This window comes from Erpetoichthys calabaricus, chromosome 2 (genome assembly GCF_900747795.2).
Source record: "Erpetoichthys calabaricus chromosome 2, fErpCal1.3, whole genome shotgun sequence".
NCBI classification, from domain to species: Eukaryota; Metazoa; Chordata; class Cladistia; order Polypteriformes; family Polypteridae; genus Erpetoichthys; species Erpetoichthys calabaricus.
The window spans coordinates 1,120,159-1,144,974 of NC_041395.2; the positions used below are offsets into that span (position 1 = coordinate 1,120,159).

General features: G+C 41.7%; 2 protein-coding genes across 2 annotated transcripts in view; both read right to left on the reverse strand.

Moving 5' to 3' along the window:
• The window catches only part of LOC114643013 (uncharacterized), a 44,460-nt gene extending 21,991 nt beyond the window's left edge, over positions 1 to 22,469 (reverse strand). Inside the window, exons 1-2 of the mRNA XM_051923225.1 lie at positions 22,311 to 22,469; positions 21,695 to 21,946 (exon numbers count right to left, since the gene is read on the reverse strand). Of these exons, the coding sequence (XP_051779185.1) occupies positions 21,695 to 21,946; positions 22,311 to 22,417 (359 nt within the window). The 5' untranslated portion in view covers positions 22,418 to 22,469. The remainder of the gene's footprint in view (positions 1 to 21,694; positions 21,947 to 22,310) is intronic.
• Positions 1 to 24,816, reverse strand: part of LOC114643014 (uncharacterized) — a gene marked incomplete at its 3' end in the record, with an annotated part of 1,911,439 nt that overhangs the window by 1,109,713 nt on the left and 776,910 nt on the right. The gene's annotated exons all lie outside the window — the stretch shown is intronic.

The following is a 24,816-nucleotide window of genomic DNA, read 5'->3' on the forward strand; positions in this document are numbered from 1 at the left end:
CCTTTACATGAAATGATAAACGACAAGACAGAAGAGCGCAGATCTTCATAGCCATTAAAGCAACAGCAAAGACAAGGCAAAGAGCCAGCCAGCTCATTTTACAATAGCATTCACTAATTACTGTCACATTCTATTAACTTTTTGACTTTTTATTGTTAATGTTTTGCAGTTTAAAATAATATAAGACGTAACCTGCCATTGAATAATCAGCGTTGACGCAAGCAGGATGAATCTTAGAGCTAGCAGTGCGTTCTGCGGTGCCACAGCAGGTCTGTCATGTCACAGTGCTCTTCTGTTTGTGTCCTGGCCTGGAGTTTATTTTAATTTTTTTTATATTTTCTCTTTGGCTTTTGAAACTTCCTTCCGGGTGTTTTATAGGTTAAGGAATCTGGCTGTCACATTGTATTTTGTATCTGACACATTTCAAATGGTGCTTAAAGTAAACACATTCAGCTGTTATGCTGTCTTGTTTTTTGATAGCCGTTGTTATCTTCAGCCCCCGTGGTTAGGTACTCAGTTCACAGGGTGCCAGGTAACGTCTCCCAGAAGTCACACTGAGTGACATCATCAGCACAATGACTCATAAACCGGCCACACAGAGCGTTCATCATCGATGCTTGTGGATATAACAACATCCCTTGTGCTTTTACTTTGAGCATTTGAAAGACTCTCTGGTTTTGAACTCTTTTCTGAGTCTCACTTAAGATTTACGCCTAATGGTTTGTCTTTGGTTCTGTTCACTATTTTTAGTTTCTGACATTCTCACTACGATTCTTTACGATTTTCTGGTTCTCTAATTACTTCCATTCTAGGTTGTGCTACTAAATCTTGTCCTACCAGTTTTGACCTTGGCTAGTTATTTTTTATGATCCATCTTCTGATTCCATCTTTATTCAAAATGGCTGCTGCTCAGTCAGTACAAAAACTTGGACCATTCATATTTGAGGCATTTATCAGAAAACAATAATAATAAAAGCAAAATAAAGTAAGCATGACATACAGCTTTCTAGTTTAGTCTTGGACTTGTATGGCTCAACGTTCAACCAAATAACAGAGTTAGCCATTGACATTCAGATGCTGAAGGACGGCCATGGGGGTAACTAACGCAAATGCTAATAAGAAAATCTCTCAGAAATCAGTCTTGGAGGGTTTTATATCAAGCAAATCTGATAATTTCATCATAGTACTTGACTGTGGATAAAGGTGGGGTTTGACATGCAGGCCCACTCTAGAACTGATAATTAATGAATATGAAGTATTGGTGTTAATTGATTCAGGAGCTGGAGAAAACTCTGAGGGCTGCTTTGCTGTAAATGTTAGAAGTACCGCAGATCCCATTAAACATAAAGCTTCAGGTGGCGTCAACTGACTTGTAAAGGAGTCTGGGAACTTAGAGTCCGTCTATTAGTGTGCAGATTGAGGCATTAGATGCAGAAACAATGTGTGTTTGTGGAGTGAATTCACACACTCCCTTAGGTACTTTAAGGTCCCCTTGGCTCCAGCTGCATAACCCCATGACTGACTGGAAAAACAAGAGCATATTGCAGTGCAATACATAACGTGAACAACGCTGTTTAAAACAAATTCAGACTCCAATATTACAGTGCAATTACTTTAACAAATACCCTGAGGATTATTAAGACTTTCAGGACGCATTAATTAAACAAAAGTCTTTAATTCTGCCTCCTCACAGAAAGTATGGCTATCCTACTGATTTATTGCCTGGTTCTCTGCTTCAGGGTTTACACTTTGTCTAAGCTGAGATTAGGTAATGGAGACACATAAATAAAATAATTTAGAAAACAGGTTTATAGTTCCACCCAGTAGTCCAACTGGGGCAGTAAAGAACAAATAACCAGTTCCCTTCATGTCTGCATTACTTAGTCAGGTTACAGGATCGAGCAAATCTACTGAGTTATATTTACAAAGGACACACAACGTGATACGCATTCAAGAATGTGGCGAGTACAGAAGAGTATTCAGGGCTGCTGATGGACGCAATTCTGTGTGATGTCATATGGACTGGCCAGGGCTCCTGCTATATTGCAGTCATTCATGGATGACATATCTGGTAATGTTTAGGGCAAATACATGTTGGTATACATTGATGATATCCTTAATTTTCTGAAAGATCTGCACGATCATGTGCAGCATATTTAAGTATTACAGTGGCTAAAGGACAACCATTTATTTGTCAATTTAGAAAAGTGTAAGTATTGTTTTTCATTTATTCATTCATTTTCCACCGTGTATCCAAAGCCAAGGGGTCAACAGTCTTAGCAATGAGACCCATACATTCTTTTTCCCAGCCACACTTGCCAACTCATAATGTGGTATCCCAAGGTGTTCCCGAGGCCATCTGGGAGATTTATGGCTCCCAGCAAGCCCTGGGTCTTCCCTGGAGTCTCCTCCCAGCTGCTTGTGTCAGGGTCAGGGTCTACTCCAAACCTCTCTCAGATGTCTGTGCTTCTCATCTGATCTCTAAGGGAGAGCGCAGCCACCCTGCAGAGAAAGCTCATTTCAGCTGCTTGTACCTGCAGTCTCAATCTTTCAGTCATAACCCAAAGCTAATTACCATAGGTGAGGGTAGTGGTGTAGATCAACTGGTAAATCGAGAGCTTCACCTTCTGAATCAGCTCCTTCCTTACCATTACGGATTGGTATGGCGACTCCATTCTGCACTTGCTGCCCCAATCCATCTGTCTCACCATTCATTTCCATTCACTCGTGAACAAGACCCGAAGTACCCAAACTTCTCCACATGAGGCAGTCACTCACCTCCAACTAAGAGAGGACAATCCATCTATTTCCTTCTATGGACCATGGACTCAGATTTGGAGGCAGTGATCCTTATGCCTGCTGCAAACTGTCCCAGTGTATGCTGCAATTCACAGCCTGATGAAGCCAACAGGACCATGTCATCTGTAAAAAGTAGATCTAAGGCCATCAAACTGGACATCCTCCCCTCCGAAGCTGCACCTCAATATCCTCTCTATGAAAACTACAAATGGGATAGGACACAAAGCACAGCTGGCGGAGTCCAACACACCCATAAGGATCGGTTCTGATATTTTCCGAGTATGCTGACACAGCTCTCACTGTCATTATACAGGGACGAAATAGCCCTTATTAGGGCCCCTGGAACCCCACACTCTCCCAGCACCCCCCACAGAATCCCTCAAGGAACACAGTCAAACAAATTCTTTAAGTCCACAAAACATATATGGATAGATTCGGCATACTTCCATGCCCCCACCAGAATCCTCATGAGGGTTAAGAGCTGTCCACTGTTCAACAGCATGGACAGAATCCACATTGCTCCTCCTGGATCTGAGGTTCCATGACTGGTAGGAGTCTCCTTTCTAGTACCCTGGCATAAGCTTTTCCAAGGAGGCACAGGAGTGTGATTCCCGATAGTTGAAGCACACCCTCCTGTCTCCCACTTTAAAAATGGGGACCACCAACCCAGTCTGCCACTCCAGAGGCACAACTCCCTATGAACACACAGCATTGAAAATGCATGTGAGCCATGACAGTCCAACAACATCCAGAGCCTTCAGCATTTCTGGATGAAGATCTCATCAACCCTTAGTGGTTTTGACACTATGTAGTTGCTTAACTACCTCAGCGACCTCCCTCAGGGAAATGGGCATTGATCCCCCATCAGCTTCTAGCATATGCATCAGACTCAGGAACTTCTAAAATATATTCCTTCCACCACTAAACAACATCCTCAGTCCGGGTCAGCACTTCTCCACTTTTGCTGAGTGCAGCCTGAGTGAATTGCTACCTTCCCTTTCTGAGTCACATGATGGTTTGCCAGAAACCCTTTGAGCCTGATTGATAATCACTTTCCATAGTCTATGCTCTATGTCCCCAGACTCAGATCTTTGGCCTAAGGTGCTGTGGTACAAAGTATGTCTCCATCATTACCCAAATGAGCTTTAAAGCCATCCAGAAGAACTATGGAGCCCCTAGCTGGGACTCTTTCCAGGATCCCCTCCAGACACTCCAAAAACTGACATTTGGTGCATTTGCACATATGGCAGTCAGAGTTCTCCCCTCTGCAACCTTCAGCCTCACAGAGGCAGCCCTTTCATTCTCCAAGATAAACTCCAACATGGCATTCGCCACGAAGGGGTTCAATAAGAATCCCACTCCCTCCAAACGCCTTTCCCTCTGGGCAACTCCAGAATAAAGGAAAGTCCAGCCTCTTTCGAGGGGTTTAGTTCCAGATCCAAGCGAGTGGATGAATCTGAGTCCAACTCCATCTAGGTGGTAGTGCTCTGCCTCAAGTGCTCCTTCCCCCAAGTGAGGTGACATTCCATGTCCCAAAAGTCAGTTTGTGTGTCTGGGTTCCAGTCCACCAAGACCTCTGTCTTCCACCATTGCCCAGGTCACATTGCACCCGGCCCCTATTCCTCCTGCAGGTGGTGGTTCCACAGGAAGGCAGTCCAGGTGCTTGTCTGGGGGCACTCTCCCCAGGCCTACCTTGGTACCCCCATACCGGGCATGGTACTCATCTTAAATTTGTGACTTTGCTTCATTAGGGGCTGTGAATCACTCCTTGTCTGACCCCTTACCTGGGACCAAGTATTGTTTTTCAAATCCAAAATTACTCACACGACACTAACTAAGGATCCTACAAAGATAACTGATTCTAAAGTGGAAGACACCTGAGAGTGTGGCTCAGGTTCAGTGATTTGTGGGATATGCTAATTATTACAGACGACTCATTAAAAAGTCTTATACAATAATCTCTCCTATCACTTCCTTAAAAAAAAAAATCCCATGAGAAGTTTTTGTTGTGCTGCGGAGTGTAATTAATTTTTGATACTTTAAAGTTGCTGTTCACTGCAGCCCCAGTCTTGAGTTATCCACATACATTGTGCACTTTATGCTTGAGATAGATGGTATTGGTGTCGGTGCAATCCTCTCTGAAGAATTCCCTGATAACAAGAAAGTTCATCTATGGTCGTATTTTAAAAAAGTTAACGTAAATTGCTGATCATTAAATTTGAACTTGAGAAATGGAGGCACTGGAAAGAGGGGGATATTAAACTGGTCGTAAAAATTTGATGTAGGTAAGACTGCTAAGATATTACATGTGAGGCAAGATTTGATTTTATAATCACATACAGAGCAGGACCCTAAGAATGGTAAACCTGATGCTCTTTCAGGATTATGTGGCTGTATGGGAGATACTTTAAGGTCTTTTACGTGACATATTTCAGGTGAGGAGCCTTAGCCATGCTGAACAGAAGTGCATTGTACTCTGAGAAGGCTAAACGTTAAAACAAGATTTAAGGATTTTATAAATTTTTAAATTGCAGCTTTTGATTTCCAAGGGAGAGCAACCTTGAGCTTGTGATAAGGAATTAGTAACATTTTAAGAGGTAGTAAGGAAGCTTCTTTCTGCCAAAGAACTCCTCTTTTATGTCAGAAATGAGACCTTAATTTATGTCTTGCTTCTGGCATTTATTTTGTAAAAATGGGATATACTGTTAAGTTACTGTCAGATTATCATCCTGAAAAAAGGACAGAAAGAGGATCTGGAGGAGTCAATCAACCTGGGTAGATGTTTTGCCAATGGCGGAGTTTGCAGACAACATGCTTTATTACAATTCCACTAAAGGGTCACCTTATAAGCGCCTCTATGTTACCAGCCTTGGCTTCTTGAGTTTCCTTCACAGAATATTTACAAAAGTTAACTATGGTGTGGGAGCTACAATGGAAGAATCTGGAGACAGCTCTCCCTCCCAAGCATATTATTTTCCAGATCTGTGTATCATTTCGAAAGACATTTTCTTTTTCAAGAAATAATTTGTATATGCAACAATACCTAACATTTTTAAAGTTATGTTATAGAAGGACAAAGCCTTTCCTGGTAGCACTGGATGTAAAGTGAATGATCACAGATGGTTTCACACGCACAGTGAAGCATGCATCTGGTCATAGAGCACACCGGGAACACTAACAGTAGGAGCAACAGTTAGGGTGGAGGTAAATATGGACGGCATCAGGCAAGTGTCAGCAGTATACAGTGAGCAATTAAAGAAATAAATACAGCCAAAGGTGTTAGCTATGAAACCTCCCAGGCTGAAACTGACACTCATATAATTGTACATAATTGTACATAACTGTGCGCATTTGTAGACAGGTCACTTAATATTTAATTGGTTAGTGCGGTCTGTGTATTTATAAAATATTATTCTTTTATATACTATCTAGGGCGGCACAGTGGCGCAGTGGGTAGCACGCAGTTGGGAGACCTGGGGACCTGGGTTCACTTCCCAGGTCCTCCCTGCATGGAGTTTGCATGTTCTCCCCGTGTCTGCGTGGGTTTCCTCCGGGCGCTCGGTTTCCTCCCACAGTCCAAAGACATGCAGGTTAGGTGCATTGGCGAATCTAAATTGGCCCTATGTGTGCTTGGTGTGTGGGTGTGTTTGTGTGTGTCCTGCGGTGGGTTGGCACTGTGCCCGGGATTGGTTCCTGCCTTGTGCCCTGTGTTGGCTGGGATTGGCTCCAGCAGACCCCCGTGACCCTGTGTTCGGATTCAGCGGGATGGAAAATGGATGGATGGATGGATGAAACAGTACAGCATGTGTGCTTGGTCAACGCTGGTGACACACTGACAACAGCCAAGGAGTGTGTAGGGGGAGGGGTTAATGAGCCCCGCCCACATTCCCACAGTCACCCGCCACTGCTCGGTACAGTTGAGGTTTAACAGTTTAATATATCCAAGCTTCTTTTTCTACTTCAAACCATCCCCATATACATTAACAAATCTTTTTAAGAAATTAGATTTTATCATAACTTCATTAATTTGGAATTCTAAACATCCGCACATCCAAAGGGGGCGACTCTACAGCAACCTAAAACAGAAGGTGGCATGGCACTACCTAATTTTCAATTTTTCGACTGGGTGGCAAATATGCAGGACATAAAGACCTGGGGCCTCATGTATAACGCCGTGCGTAGAACTCACACTATAACATGGCGTAAGCACAAAAGCGGGATTGTGCGTACGCACAGAAAAATCCAGATGCAGGAATCTGTGCGCACGCAAATTTTCACGCTCTTCCACTACATAAATCCCGATCAGCGTGAAAAGTAATGCACGTGCACGCACCTTCTGTCCCGCCCCAACTCCTCCCAGAATTACGCCTCTTTGAATATGCAAATTGATATAAATAGCCTTCTGTGAAAAGACAATGGGAAAAGCACGGGAGAAAATATAAGAATTTCAGTGAATACCAAGTGGAGGCAAAGGAAAAACGTACTATTTGTTGGTTTAAACAGTGGTGTAATCAACAAAAGGAAGTTGATCGAGTGTCAGAGTGTCGGAGAAACTCGAAGGCTCAAATTCACAAAGTCGCACAGTGCCCGAAATAAAAAAGAAATCACATATCAAAGTCACCGTGAAAAGGCAAGTCAACCCACCGTCTGAGTGTCATATGAAAGCTTATTAGGGTACAGACAAAAAAATAGGCACACAGTGGGAAAAAAGCACAAAATGTCAACTTTAATCTCGAAATTTCCACTTTAATCACGTAGTTTATTTTGCCATTAAAGTAGAACATCATAAACTTCATCTTAAAATCGTTTCATTTACTAGTTTCTCAAATCCCATTGTAACTAAAGTAGCACATTAAATGCTTTGTTCTGTATTTGATCTTCTATGTGCTCTGTGTGTGTGAATCACTACCTGCTTTTTAAACGGGCTTTCTCTTTCTCCGACAGGACACATAATCCATTACATTTGTGATATTACAGCTCTCTGAATAATTAAAATACTGAGATGTATACGTGATATCTTTTTCATGATGATAGGAATGAAAGCATGTTATTAAACATGGGAACACGGTGGCGCAGTGATTGTTCATATCTCACGCAAGAGGCTTGCTGCGCCATGCGCGACCTTCAATGAAATAATTTATCACAGCAGTCCTGTCTCTTTCAAACGTACTAACCTCCAATTCCTGTCCTTACTTTTCTTTCTCCAAAAACCCAATCGCCACACAATCAGCTATATTGACGTGAAGCCATCTGTAAGCTTAAAACGCCGATTCTTCAAAACTTTTAAGGAACATTGAAATATTTTCATAGTACGTGTTTAATTATTCTATCCGTCTGTCCTTCCAGTGTCGCGTCAGCACCAGCAAGAATACAATGCAAGGCAGGAGCTATCCGTGAACTAGCTAGCGCTGCGGCACCGTGTCCTCACATGTTTAATTATTAACAATACAGATTATTTAAATGAAGTTAAAGTTTTATCTGTATAATATAATCAACATATTTTGCTGCATTTCATCTTAAAAATGAATACCGTCATCATAGTAAATACGCGCTTTATAAAGTAGCGCAGGTTGTGCAATATTATAACTGTAGTGCAAGTTTACAGTGAGGTAATTGTACTTATAAGTCCAAACAGTTCTACAAGGAGCACTTGATGGACTGATTGAGTGCGTTTATAGTTCTTGGGATGAAACTTTTTCTAAACCGCGAAGTCCGTACTGGGAAGTCTCTAAAGTGTTTTTTGCCGTGGCTCAGGCAGCGTCTGCTTCATGCTGTATACTGATAATTCTCTTTCCGATCAGCTGCTGCTGTGATTCCTCACTCAGATACAGTGATATAAATACTCCGAGTGGTGCAGTGAGAGTAATGTGGAAAAAGATGATCTGCTGTGGCAACCCTTAACGGGAGCAGCTGAAAGAAGAAGAAGAAGATGCAGTGAGCGTAACAACGCTAAAGCAGTTCTGGTATTTGGAATACTATGGCTATTCCCTGGCCCATTATACTGCTACAGGTTAATTACAATCAGATGCGTTACACTAATAAACAATATGCAGTTAGTTTCAGTGTATTTATAAAGCTGCGTCAGGAATGTGGAGCTAAGAAAGAAAGGGTGTCCACGCAGGAACAGTAGCACTGCTTTGACGCTGGGTGCCGTCAGTCTGCAAAACCGAGCGGAGAAATTGCGTACGCCAAGGTATGAGTTACCGTGGAAATGTGCGTGGCTTTACGCCAAGTTTAGGTTTTATACATCGCGATTTGAGCATGGAAACGTTCATACACAACATTTCTGTGCATACAAATCGTTTATACATGAGGCCCCTGGACATCGACTCAAGTCAATGAATAAACACAAGCCTGGTAGCAACAGAATTAAAGTCCTGTAGTACTTCTTTATAGTCCCTGCTCAGTGCCCCAGTTAATACAAACTATCGTCAATACACTAATAATTCAATTGCCTTCATTCACTCGGAATATGGAAACAATATAGAAAGCACTTTAAGACAGAGACGCTCTTATCTGTTGCGCTTTTACATGAGAACCACTTTTTCCACCCTCTCAAACATACACAGTATTTAATGTTTGGGAAATGTCCGGGATTAAAACATTTAGAGAATTGTATATCGATAATGTTTTTGTGTCCTACAAACATTAAGCTTCAAATTCAGCTTCACATTGTATGTTTCTAAACTCTTTTGGAACTCCTAAAAATGGGACGACATGCCAAAGAGCATCCCAAAGTGCGATTGTCGCATCTGTGGAAGACACCTATCAGTTGCTGGGGCAACCGCATGCTCCCAGCGCTGTAGTGACTCACAGCAAAAGCAAATCCGAAAAGATTGCGGTCGCACTATGACCACCTGCCATCAATGGGTGATGCAAAAAACATTGTAAATGCAGGGAGCAGAATTACTTGGCTGGTAAACTTGCCACGACCCTGCATGACTGGTGTGACTGTGTATAGGAGAGTGACAGATCCCGCTATATTAAATAACCATGCTGTTCCTGTTTCAAGCTGAATAAAGCTGGTTTTGCTAAAGTACTGATACTCAGCCTCGTGTTTTGGGGTGCAAGACAGCGATTCACACGTCACAACATCAACTCAGTTTTCCACTACTTTCAAGCTAGAAACTTTGCTAAACTGAACCTTCCCAATTTTCCTCACCTTCCACCTACTCTTATTCCAGAGCAAATATTGATCAGTCTTGAAGACTCAGATAGCATCCAAACAATTTATAAAAGCATTTTTAAGTCTCTTCCTTTCAAAGATCGCAGGGCACAATTGGGCAAAGATCTGTCACTTAACATTTCAGAAAAGGAGTAGAAAACAGCCATGCACAGAAAACACTTGAACTTCATATGTGCAAAGCATTCAATCACTCAACTTAAAATCTTTTATCAAGTGCATTTATATTGATTAAAGCTATCCAAAATTTTCCCAGGGCAAGATTCAACCTGTGAATGTTGCAGTCTAACTCCAGCTTCACTGGGCCACATGTTCTGGGTGTACACCAATTTAACATTGTTGGGGACAAAAATCTTTCAGTGCCTACCAGTCACTCCAAATACATTAAGAGTTGTGTATGGTGAACTCCCAGCGGGCTTAAAGTGGAGAAGGACAAACAAAATGTAATTCCCTTTAACACTAGAATTACCAGAGCCTACAAAAAAACGTGTAGATCCAGCCCACCTTAAATCCGTTCACACCTCTCCGTCAGCGTCTTTTGTCTTGTAAAGGCATTCGACCTTGTCCCTCTGGGAATCCTGTGGGGGGTGCTCCAGGAGTATGGGGTACCGGACCCCCTGATAAGGGCTGTTCGGTCCCTGTACAACCGGTGTCAGAGCTTGGTCCGCATTGCTGGCAGTAAGTTGAACCCGTTTCCAGTGAGAGTTGGACTCCGCCAGGGCTGCCCTTTGTCACCGATTCTGTTCATAACTTTTATGGACAAAATTTCTAGGCACAGCCAGGGTGTTGAGAGGGTCCGGTTTGGTGGACTCAGGATTGGGTCAACGCTTTTTGCAGATGATGTTGTCCTGTTTCCTTCATCAGGCCGTGATCTTCAGCTCTCTCTGGATCGGTTCACAGCTGAGTGTGAAGCGGCTGGGATGGGAATCAGCACCTCCATATCGGAGACCATGGTCCTCAGCCGGAAAAGGGTGGAGTGCCCTCTCAGGGTTGGGAGCGAGATCCTGCCCCAAGTGGAGGAGTTCAAGTATCTCGGAATCTTGTTCACGAGTGAGGGAAGAATGGAGCGTGAGATCGACCGGCGGATCGGTGCGACGTCCTTAGTGATGCGGGCTCTGCATCTGTCGTGGTGAAAAAGGAGCTGAGCCGTAAGGCAAAGCTCTCAATTTACCAGTCGATCTATGTTCCTACCCTCACCTATGGTCATGAGCTATGGGTAGTGACCGAAAGAACGAGATCGCGAATACAAGCGGCTGAAATGAGTTTCCTCCGCAGGGTGTCTGGGCTTTCCCTTAAAGATAGGGTGAGAAGCTCAGAGTAGAGCCTCTGCTCCTCCGCATCGAGAGGAGTCAGATGAAGTGGCTCGGGCATCTGATCAGGATGCCTCCTGGACGCCTCCCTGGTGAGGTGTTCCGGGCACATCCAACCGGGAGGAGGCCCCAGGGAAGACCCAGGACACGCTGGAGGGACTATGTCTCCCGGCTGGCCTGGGAACGCCTCGGGATTCTCCCGGAAGAGCTAGAAGAAGTGGCCGGGGAGAGGGAAGTCTGGGCATTTCTGCTCAAGCTGCTGCCCCCGCGACCCGACCTCGGATAAGCGTAAGAGGATGGATGGATGGATGGATGAATGAAGTCCAAAACCTGCCAGAGACGTAAATGCCATGTTGGGGAACACTGTTATTAAAATAAATTGCATCTTTATCCATTAAAATAGTACTTTGTAAAGCTATGAAGAGCTGCGCATTATTAGGAAAACAATAAGCTCATTCATTAACTACCACATTGGTTTGGTCACTATGTCATAGGCAATCAGTGCAGTATGCCAAGCTTGTCATCTTTGACTCTGGTAACAGCCCCCAGCTCCTTTTTCTGCTGGGAGGTAAGAGTGTCCCCATAATTTAAATGTTTGGCTTTTACTAACAGTGAGAGGATGAAAGAGGCCGTCTTGCTGCTGGGATCATGGTTAATCCATAGTTTAAGGAGGTTGATGTAGTATTTGCGCTCTCTTGAATTCTGGTCAAGTGCATGATGAACTAAACAGTCCACCAGGCCATTGCATTCCCAGACCTCATAGGGTCCCTGCCAGTGAGCTAAAAGCTTGTAATGTGATTTGGCAACCAGAAACATAACCCTATGCCCGACTTAGAACTTTCAGAGCTGAGTGCCTCGGTTGTACAGCTGAGACTTTGCGTGCTGAGCACCCTTGCCATGTTGCTTTACCAGGAGATGCAAAACAGTAACATGCTCCAGTACATTTTGAGAGGGAGAGGAATGGCCTCACACATTCTATAGTTTATGCCAACATTTTGTCATTTACTACTAAAATATGAAAAACATTTCTGTTTTGACAATGTGTTTACACAGATTACTGTAGAAACGGAACACACATGAAATGCATATGTTTCAAATAACGATCTATTATTTCCACTCTAAAACTCCAGCACTTCACTCCCAGATAATCAAACAAGGCCTGAGCTGGGAGAACTTTGTGAACATTCTGCGACGGTGGGGGGATGGAATTGCAGGCTGCTTGCTGCTTGTCTTTATCGGCACATTTCAGAATCAGAATCAGAATCAGAATCAGCTTTATTGGCCAAGTATATGTACACATACAAGGAATTGGACTCCGGTTTTACCTAGTATTGTCCCTGATGCTGTGAGATTGACTTAAGTGTTCATGAGAGTGATGGCCTGAGGAAAGAAACTGTTCACATGTCTGGTAGTTTTGGCATACAGTGCTCTGCAGCGCCTACCAGAGGGAAGAAGTTGAAAAAGGTTGTAACCAGGGTGTGATGGGTCTGCAATGATGTTTTCTTCCCGTTTCCTGACTCGAGATATGTATAAGTCTTGAATGGAGGGCTGATCAACACCAATGATTTTTTCTGCAATCCTGACTGTCCGTTGAAGTCTGTTCCTGTCCTGTCCTGTACATATATATACACACACACACACATACCACATACTGTACATACTTCATACAGCAGCTGATTAATCTGTGTTGTCCACTCGGGTGCCATTTTACTTTATTCCAGACAACCAGTCTTGTGGCTATAATTTTAAAACTGTTGTTTTACAATTTATTTTGTCCGGTTTACTTTCGTCTTTTATTCCCACATTTTGTAATCATGCTTTGCCCCATGCACTGCGGCCCATGTTACAAGCCCGCCTATGGTACTTTCACAGGATTAATTAATATCCTATTCCCGAATCATTTTTTTAAGCAATCAGATTCAACAATAACTTCATTTATTTGGAACTAAAAATATCCATGTATCAAAAGACCGACCCTACAAAGACCTAAGGCAAAAGGTGGCATGGCTCTACCTAACTTTCAGTTTTATTACTGGGCAGTAAACATACAAGTTATAAAAACCTGGAAACAAATAGATGAACATACACAGGCCTGGTTCGCAATAGAAGTAAAATCCTGCAGTACTTCTTTATATTCCCTGCTTTGTGCCCCAACAAATGCAAGTTGTCGCAAATATACGAATAACCCAATTGTGCTTCACTCACTCAGAATATGGAACCAATGTAGAAAGCATTTTAAGATGGAGAATCTTTTATCTGTGGCACCTCTGCAAGAGAACCACCTCTTTCAACCCTTGCAAACATATGCAGTTTTAAATATCTAGAAAAGATTTGGGATTAAATTGCTCAGAGATCTTTATATAGACAACATTTTTGCATCCTACAAAAAATTACATTCCAAATTTAACCTTCCAGCAACACATTTCTTTCACTATCTTCAAATTAGAAACTTTGTTAAACAGAACCTCTACAATTTTCCTCATCTTGCACCCTCATCCACGCTGGAAAAAATATTGCTCAATTTCAAGGACTTAGACACCATCTCTGCAATATATAGAAGCATTTTACAGTCCCTCCCTTTCAAAGTTCCAAGAGGACAATGGGAAAAAGATCTCTTAATCAATATATCAGAAAGGAAGTGGAAAGTAGCAATGCAGAGACTGCACTCGAGCTCCATATGCGCAAAGCATGCAATTATTAAGCTCAAAATTATATATTGAGCACATCTGTCTCACCTAAAACTGTCCAAAATGTTTCCAGGGCAAGATCCAACATGCAAACGCTACAATCAAGTCCCAGCCTCACTGGGTCACATGTTTTGGGCCTGGACCAAAATTTTTAAGTGCCTTTCTGACAGCCTTGGTGTCACAATCCCCCCTAATCCATTAACAGCTGTGTTTGGTGTTCTTCCAGATGGATTTGAAGTGGAGAAGTAGCTTCAACTCCCACCTCCGGCAGAACTTTGACCACATCCCAAGGGAGGTGGGGGACATTGAATCCGAATGGGCCATGTTCCGTGCCTCTATTGTTGAGGCGGCTGACCAGAGCTGTGGCCGAAAGGTGGTCGGTGCCTGTCATGGCGACAATCCCCGAACCCATTGGTGGACACCGGGGGTGAGGGATGCCGGTCAAGCCAAAGAAGGAGTCTTACCGGTCCCTTTTGTCCTGTGGGACTCCGGAGCAGCTAATAGGTACTGGTAGGCCAAGCAGAATGCGGCTTCGGTGGTTGCTGAGGCAAAAACTCGGGTGTGGGAGGAGTTTGGGGAGGCCATGGAGAACGACTTTCGAACGGCTTTGAGGAGATTCTGGTCTACCTTCCGGCGTCTCAGGGGGGAAAGCGGTGCAGTGTCAACACTGTGTATGGTGGGGATGGGGCGCTGCTGACCTCAACTCGGGACGTTGTGGGTCGGTGGGGGGGAGTACTTCGCAGAGGTGTAGCTAAAGTTTTCAGTGCCCAGGGACAACGGAAGATTTCGCGCCCCCTCCTGTTTGCCAAAATTCAATGGGGAAGGGAAAGAAAATTTTTAAAAATATATTTAAAATAATAGTATTTTAAGAAAAAAATTTCATATTTTTTATTTTAAATAGTTTTAAATTTTTAAATATTTTAATTTTTTAAAGTACTTTTATGCGTATATTTTCAAGGTTTCACTAAATTTATAAAGATAGAACAAAGTAAAATAATTAACACAACAATGCTTGTTCAAAAATATAATTATTCTAAAATATTATTCTATTATCTAAATCCGTCATTAGTTTTTGTAAGAAAAAATTTGCTTTCCGCATTTAAAAATGATTTTAAAGAAAGTATATAGAAAAATATAAAGCAAAATAATTATTATCTATACTAATAAAAGGCAAAGCCCTCACTGACTCACTGACTCACTGACTGACTGACTCACTCATCACTACTCCAACTTCCCGTGTAGGTGGAAGGCTGAAATTTGGCAGGCTCATTCCTTACAGCTTACTTACAAAAGTTAGGCAGGTTTCATTTCGAAATTCTACGCGTAATGGTCATAACTGGAACCTCTTTTTTGTTCATATACTGGAATAGAATGCACCTCCATGGCCGTGGGAGGCGGAGTTGCATATCGCGTCATCACGCCACCCATGTAATCACGTGAACTGACTGTGAACGCAGTACGTACAAAACAAGGAAGAGCCCCAAAAAGCGCTGAAGAAAACATTCATTACACAATTGAGAAGGCAGCGAAACAATAAGAAGCGAGCGAGTGACGCATACAAGCATATTCATAAGTGCAGCTACTGCGGAAACAAAGCACGGTGTAAACCGTAAGTTTAAATTAAGTTTATATAAATGCTCCCGCTGCCGTTTGCAATACCATATTCGCGACATACTAGTTTAATGAGAAGACACGAGGTATAAACGAGACTTTGGATCACTTTGTAACGGAGTTAAAATTGCTGTAGCGAGAAACTTTTAAGTGCCGGGTCTTAGCTAACATTAAATAAAGCCGTGGACATCGCAACATCACACAAGAGAGCGGCTCACGTGAACATATGAAGCGACTGACACATACAGACATATTCATGAGTGCAGGTACTTCAGAAACAAAGCACCGTGTAAACCTAAAGTTTAAATTAAGTTCATAGACCTACAAATGGTTGCCATTGATTTGAGGACAAAATTGCTTTTCTCCTGTACAACTATAAGTTGCATTCTCAACAGTAAGCTTGCACGGCTTGGTCATATTACAACCAGAGTGCTGAACTGACAATGTGGTATACAAAGAGAACTATAACAATCGTAATAAACGAACAAAAAAACAGCGGAGAACCCGTGGATTAAATAAAAAGGCTGCTTCCTAGGCGAAGCAAGGAAAAAGGAAGACCTTATATGGCGTTCGTTTATAAAACAGCGGAAAAGCTGTGTAAAGGCTGCTTCACAAAAAAACAGCAGAGCGCCTTATATGAGCAGGCAGTCAGCTAAAGAAGGGAATCAATAAATAACTATAATCGTAATAAACGAAAAAAAATAGCAGAGAATCCACGGACTACATAAAGGAAATGGGTACCTGTCACTCACATGCGTCATTCGTCACTTTTCATTTCCACTCTTTATGAACAGCCAATCAGAGGTGTGAGTGATGGCAGAAGGCGTGTGGAATGAAGATTAATAAACGCAGTCCATTGGTTTATTGAAATATCAATCAAATGCTTTCTCTTTGCTGCCATCATCACTCGACATTAAATGGCATTAAATGACTTTGGATGTCTGGAAATGATAGTTATTTGTAAAAAGATAATGCATTGCTTTTAGTGCCTTTTTTGAGATTTTACAATAGCAACATTAGACAATAAATATCCTTTGCTGTCATATTTTTTTCCACAAATTGCTTTGTTTTAGCCCAGCTCTAAATAATAATGGAGCATATACCAATTAACCCTAACCTGCTTATCTTTTATTTTCTGTATTATAGTGAATGCTGATCCTTCCATTCACACATTGGATTATGTGGATTAAAGGAATTGGACAGCAGATTTTTCATTTAGCATGGAAAGATAACTGCATCTTTAGAAGAATATTGAAATGAATATGGTAAAGTGCAAATCATTTAATTCATTAATTTGCCTATATTTTTTTAGAATTATTTTAAATAAATATGAAAAACAGCCCTGTAATGAGCACCGCTGCAGCTTCTGTGCTCGGTCAAATATATCAAAATGGAAAAAACACTAAAATTAAACTAAATAAAAGCGATGCTGTATATCAATAATATGCTAGTGAGAGCAATGTCCAGAGAGATGACATTCAAACTAATGGACTGTGCTTACATCTTACTAATCTGCATTCTGCACACCCCTGCCATCACTCACACAACTAATTGGCTTTGTTAAAAAAGACTGAAAATGAAAAAGTGATGAGCAACGCATGATAAGCGACAGATGAGTACTGAAGAGTGCGCCATGATGACCAAGAACTGTGTAGTGAGGAGTGATACGAGATGAAGTACAAGTGAGTAGTGAAGAATGATGAACGGCTATTGCTGAGTGACGAGTGACGAGTGACCACTGACACGAAGTAATCCCAATGCTTGATGACTGAGGAAGTGAAAAACGACCAAGTCCTAAAATGGACACCACACACAAGACAGCAATGAACATGATGAGGTGTCACAGCAAATGTCTGCTCTTTTATTACATGTCTTCTGTCTCTTAAAGTTTTATTAGTTTTCTAATGTATTGTAATATAATTGTTAGATAATTAGTATAAAGTTATACTTACTGTATATATTAAAGTTATAATTGACCTTAATAAACACCATAAATACACATTAATATGTGAGCAACCAAACAGCAAACACACAGACTTCATTCTCAGTGAGAGTCGGTGATGTTTCTTTATAAAATTACTAAGTAGATCAGTAGAAGAAGCAAAGACTAGAATAAGTTAGCCTGACTCACCAGTGACTACTTTGCAGCAAACATTAGGATGAATTACACAAGATAATCAATGTGCCTTAGTTATCAGTGGAATCTGCCGTTAAAAGTACGTTAAAAATAAGTTATGTTACCCTTTCTCTGAACACTGGGTTTGTTAAAGTGGAAAATGTCTTATTTTATAGAAACCTCTCAATAAGAAGTATAACATGGAACTGGAAAACTTAAGAAACCAATTTCTAAAACAACATATTACTAATGGATCAGTATTATTTTGTGGGGGATAAAATGTAAGACGCTTACACACACAATCAGGGTTACCTTTTTCTATGAAGTAAAAAAGAACACATCTAATGGAAAACTTGCCTTTATTTCCAAACAGACTGTATCAATGATTCGTTTAATTTTTACACCCACAGTGCAACATGGCAGCCATAGTCCTGATGGGCAGTTCTGCTTGGGTTCTACCAGCGGGAGCTGCTAGGAGCTCCTAAAGAAAACCTCTGCTATATAAGAAGGTTCTGCTTGACCCAGAACTGCTTCTTGGTTGTAATGACGTCACATCAGAAATACACTAGGGTCCAACTTAAAAAGACACCCAGACAAGTCAGAGTTGGGAAAGGAGAAGGACAACACTCACCTGGATAGGAGTAGAGAGAAGAGAAAAGGATGGATTGTATTGTTGTGCTGTGCTCACTCAAGAGGACCCTTTTAAAGGTATGCTAGATTTTTAATGAAAGCATTTGGTTTGAACCCAGGACTGTATGTGGTCAATTTATTTCTGGTGTTTGGAGCTCACTGACACCCCTTAGTGGCCATTTTTATAATTTAGGTTCAGGATAGGTCTTCAAGGCACCTGCCCCCAACGCTATCCTACACACAATGTACTGGACCCTTATGGTTCTTCCTACTGGTTGTGGACCCAGTTGAGCATGAACCCATGTTGAAACTTTGGGTTGTTCCCGGCCTAGTCCCATAAAAGAGGAGTCATAATGGTCCAGTATACTGTGACTTGGATAGCAATTGAAGGCCCAGCAAGGCTCCACAGGCCGATGGTATTTGCTCAGAGTTCTTACAGGCTCTGGATGTGGTTAAGCTATCTTAGATGACATGCCTCTTCAATACTGCATGGAGGGTGGGGACAGTGGCTCTGGATTGGCAAATTGGGGTGGCAGTCCCCATGTTTAAGAAAGAGGACCAGAGGGTGTGTTCCAGTTTTAGACCTGGGAAGGCTTATGCCAGGGTCCTGGAAAGAAGGATCTGACTGGAGAGAAGGACCCTGGAAAGCTGCCACCTTTCCCCTATTCCATCAGTTCTGTTCTGGACTTTGATTTGTGCACATCAGTGCTATCACTTTATTCAATTTTGCAGCCAGGAATAATATATGGATGGCTGCCCCAAACCTTGCTATGGCTCTTGGTCGAGTTTGTGACATGAGACATTGGTTTACTTTACTTGAAGTAAGTCAGACTTGTCTCCGGTGAGTGTTGGACTCCTATTTCAACAATTCTGTTCATAATTTTCATGGACAGAATTTCTAGGTGCAGCCACAGAATGTAGGGTGTCCAGTTTGGTGGCCTTAAGACTGCATCTCTGCTTTCTGTAGATGAGGTGGTTCTGCTGGCTTCATTGGGCTGTGACCTTAGATGTGCACTGGTTTGGTTTTCAGCCGACTATCTAGCAGCCACAATCAGGATTAGCACCTCCAAGTCTGAGACCATGGTTTGTTGCTGGAAAAGGGTGGAGTAACTGCTTCAAGTTGAGGATGATGTGCTGCCTTGAGCAAAAAAGTTTAAGTACCTCAGTATCTTGTTCTTGAGTGAGGAAAGAAGGGAATAGGAGATCAACAGGCAGATTGGAGCAGTGTCTGCAGTTATACAGATGTTGTACTGCTCAGTCGTGGTGAAGTAGGAGCTGAGCAAAAAGGTTGTGAACAGTGACTGAAAGAGCTCAATCGGAGATACAAATGGCCGAAATGAGTTCCCATTGTAGGTTGTCTGGGCTCATCCTTAGAAATAGTATGAGAAGTGCAGACATTTGGAGAGGCTAAAAGTAGAGCCGTTGTTCCACTGCATCGAAAGGAGCCAGTTGAGGTGGTTTTGGCATCTGATTAGGATGCATCCTGGATGCCTCCATGGGGAGGTGTTTCAAGCATGTCCAATGGGGAGGAGACCTTGAGGCAGGCCCAGAACATTCTGGACAGATTATATCTCTCAGCTGACCTAAGAACACCTTGGTATACCCCTGAGGTATTGGAGGATGCAGCAAGGACAAGAAACGTTTGGACATCATCATTTAGACTGTTGCCATTGCTACTGGGACCTGGATAAATGTAGAAAATGGATGGATGGATGGATGGACATGATCCATGGATTTTAGCAGTCAAATATGAGTCTCTATTCACTCTGAAGATGGATAGCCCATCCAGCTTTATCACCAGAATTACAATGTTGTGAAGCCATGTTTCAGTATCATTGCACACTGGTTAGCATGCTGAAGCCTGAAGTAGCCATGTTTATTATCCATTGATTGGATGTTCACAAGCAGAATTGATGGTATCACTGGTGTGATGGGATTGGCCTCTAGCCTCCAGCTAGCGCTGACACACTTTCCTCACTTCTGCTTCCACTTGTGTTTTGGCCTCATCTGTTTACTTTCTTGCTTCACCAAATACAGTTACTCTCTTGGAAGTTCTGAAGGGTTATTAGAGCATTTACACCTAATTTTGAGTAAGATCTGCCACTTTTATACATAAATCTGTGCATTGCCAATACACAATTCCATATTGCAAATTGACTTTCTAGACAAAGACAGGAAAGGAATAACATTTAATACTAAGTTCTCCTCAGTACTGCTAGCCACTGATAGCTTGGCTGCTCTTATACTATGCTATTCCTGCCATACTGTGCTGCAGACCCCATAAACTTGTAAATTGTTGTAGGTCCCTGAAATAAACTGTCTAGCCCAATATAATTACAAAATTATGTAAAATCAAAATATGATTTGCCCTAAAAAATGTCAACCATATCTCAAAAAAGTATGCAAAGAAGGCAAACTCACCATCCAGTCAATTCACAATGTCATAGTATACTTTGAATTAAATTGGCCTTTAGCGATGCAGTAAAAGCCGACAGCACCAAGCCTATTGTCATGTTAATTGTTTAATGTTATTTTACTGCATCTTTGCCTCCGATGTTACACCAAACTGAGGATTATTGTTGTTGTTACAGTTGCTATTGTTTTATTCTTTATGCTGTAACCTCTAATTCTTTGTCTAACCCCCATATTTATGACAAGTTGCTACCAATGCTGTCCAACATACTCTATAATATGAGAAAAGGTAAGTATTAGGTAGGAAGATTCTGATGTATAAAATATTTCCAAGAAAGATATGGTTGTGTACATTTTTATAGAATATTTATCTTCAGTGCTGATATCATCATTTGGTTTTATCTTGTAAAGTGCCCTTGACTTAAATAAAATGAAATATTATTACAGTTTTTATTTTCCACAAAAGAAATTTACTTTGAATTTTCTTTGTGTGATATGAGCCTGTAAAGCACACATCCTGTGAACACACTACAAAATAATAACATTTTAAAATCAATAAAAGTCTAAACAGCATTCACTTAAACACCACAATTTAAGTAAAGACAGTTGCTGACCTCTAACCTGGTTTTGAACGCAAGTTTGATGTGAAAGACGCCATTTAAACCTTTCACTGCTCCAGCTAATGGATTTTCAAGCTAATGCCATCACAGATGTGTACATTCTAAAACATTACAATTTCTGCAGTCCAGGCGCCTTAACACCAGAATACGCAGCAGGCCTCACTCATTCTTCACAGCTCCATTGCGCTCTCTTGTATGTTTTGATATTTGTACTTTAGTGTGTAAAAATAAATCAGTTAAGTTGGAGAGTCACACAAGACATCAGTTCCTTCCTGTCAAGCTAATTAGTTTTTGTAAAAATGACACCCAGACGCAGTGGCACTTACTTGAGACTGATGTGGCCTTGGAGAGTCAGAAGGTTTGTCACAAAGTGTCCCTCCAGGTCACAGCTGCTGAGGTCCAGTTGACTGATGCTCCAGTGTCTCAGGATTATGGACAGATTACTAATAAGATGAGGTACTTTGATTGTGGACTGCCACCAACCCTTGAGGATGACCATCTCTTTTACACTGACAGATGTGTTTTTTCTTTTTGTCCTTATTAACTTTGAGATAAGTCTTGCTGTGACATCAGTTATTCTAGGATTTAAAAGAGATTGACTTCAATTTGAAAAAGCAGTTTAACTGATTGTTCTTGTGACAGTTGACAACAATTAGAGGTGTTTCTACTAAAGGTAATAAAGAACTGAAGGTCACTTGTTCAATAATTGTGACAATTAAGAATACGCACAGTTAACATGTAACTGTATAAACCCTGACTTTATCTGCTTTCTAGTGGTCTGCGATTGACCTGAACAAACTGACTTTGATAAAAACATGAAAAGTCTTCTGATATATGAACAGTGCTTTTAGATTTGCACATTCTTACTCTAAACAGATTTCTCTCATCATACATTCAAACTGTCAAGAACTCTTTCTGTAAATTGCACACAGCACACCGTACCTCAATGTTTGAAGATGCGTCCATGATTTGCACAACAGCAGTAGTCCTCTCAAAGTTATGGCTTTAGGAGTCAGCGTCAGACTCAGATCTCGTCTACAAAGAGACATTAATTTCCCCAGATATTTACAGGAGCTGTTCTTCAGACAAGTCCATTCAATTTCTATTTCTGACCCAACTTTTTTAGCAGGAGCTTTGCCTGACGTTGGCCTCCTGTGTAAAGGACTTTAGAGCAGGTCAACAGGACGTCCTCATTGCAGCTGTTAAATTAAAATAAATGATGTTAAATTGATGGGTAATGACATTTTGAATCAAATAATCGAATGATGACTTGTGTTTGACAAAACGAGCACTGAGTGTAAATAACATTTTCAAAGTACATCAAAATAATAAACCAGTTACATCAGAGTACTGTTTGTAGACTGCAGGTCAATTTTACTGAATTTTAGATCTCCTAACTAGCAAACCTCAGCATATCTGGATTAGCAGCTTCACATCCTCCATGCTGATTATCAGCACTCTGGGTAGTGTGCTGACCTGACTTCTGTGACTGTGTAGCCAGAATCAACTCCAACACCACCATCACATTAGCTTAAGACACCACCATCATAGACGAGCTATGATGACATGGCTTACAGAGAAGAGGTCTACCTGTCAGGACAACAATCTCATCCTTAACGTCAGCAAAACCAACAAGCTGGGCAGAGATGTCAGAAAGAAGACCACACTGACATCTGCATTGGAGAAAATGATATTCAGAGGGTCAGTAGCTTAAAATACCTTGCAGTGGCCATCACTGATGAACAGAAACGGTGGAACACAGCACCTTGGTGTCCAAGAGAAACTCAGATTTCTCCATCTTTGCTCACTAACATCTATAGGTGCACAGTGGAGTTTGATCTCTTTGACTGTTTATAGAAGCCTAGTATGATACTTGTTCAGTCTACGACTGCAGGGCACGTCAGAGGGCCAGACTAACATCACTGGTCTCTCAGAGGACCACGACACTTTTATTGATGTTTGTCTATAATGTGTGATGCACCTATTGTGATAGGTCTGTCAGTCCCCAGTGGACTAATTTTGTTGAAATGTGACACACTTATTCTTCAAGGAAATTTGTCAAGACAGTTCAATTTTAGTTGGGTTATCTTGAATTGATGGTTCTGTACATCGTTTTAAAATTTTAAAATATCCCATTGAAAAGCATTGACAAAATGGCAAACTCGTCTATTTTAAAATGGAGAAACATTCTGTGCGATTTCAAGCACAAATTAGTTACTGTTTCAATTTCACATTGACAACAACTTGTATATTTTGCATATTTTTTTCTTTTTCACCTCTGATAGCCGCTATTGACGGTGATGAGATCCCCAATACAAACTACTGAAAAACCAGCAGGTTACTTGACATCACTGGCTGTTTGCATTCAGTCAATCGAGCATCTGCCTGTCCAGCTGGGCGCACAGTAAACCTTTCCATCAGGTGTTTTCTGGTTTATGAAATCTTCCCAGTGGCTTGACTGGAAATGGAAGAGAAGAGAACCAGCGCACCAGCATTTCACTCCTCCCAGTGTCTTAAGCCAGTGTTCCCCATGGACCAGCTCAGGTTTGTAGACATTTCTGTGAACAGGTAGGCGTAGTAAGTATGTCAGCGCTGTTAGTGCCTACTGCCGGTCAATGAAAGCTGTCTGTAAACTGTCACCGGTCCACAGAGGTCCACTGCCGGAAACCCAGAAGCAACCGCTCTTCTATTGTTAACTGATCAAGTCGCTGAAAACTCACAGGGGAGCCCCGCTATTTGATTGAATGTTAATCACAAGCCACTGAAGACTCCATAGAGAACCCCGGGTCAAGAAAGACATCCTCTAACTAAGAACAGTCCACTCTTGTCAAATGGATTGAAAACCACAGTAGCTTAAAAGATCTTCCTAACTGCAAAACTATAAAACATAAGTAAAGAAAACAAAATGTCATCTAGATGGGAATGAAGATCCCTGTGGAGTGACTATTTCACCAACAATAATTTACTAGGTGACCAGATGTCCCTGTGATGGGGACAGTCCATATTTCAGGCTGTGTGTTCCAATAAATAACTGAATTTTTTTTTTGTTCTTTATTTCACCTTATACAATTTCTTGTATTAGGAATTTGTTAGTTTTTCGCATACCCCTTGGGGTCAGAGTGCAGGGTCAGCCATTGTACAGCCAGCGCCCCTGAAGCAATTACAGGTTAAGGGTCTTGCTCAAGGGCCCAGCAGAGTAGGATCTCTTTTGGCAGTGACGGGGATTCAAACCAGCAACCTTCTGGATACCAGCGCAGATCCTTAGCCTCAGAGCCACCACTCCACCCAAATTAATTAATTAATTATATCAAATGTCCCAGTTTTAACAGATTGCACATCAATAAAGTTTTTCAGTGCCACAGCATTGCTTTGTTGAAATGAACATCGTCACAAAACGTTTACAGCAGCAAGCACGAAAACTCCAAGGGGAAACCTGCTTGATTAACAA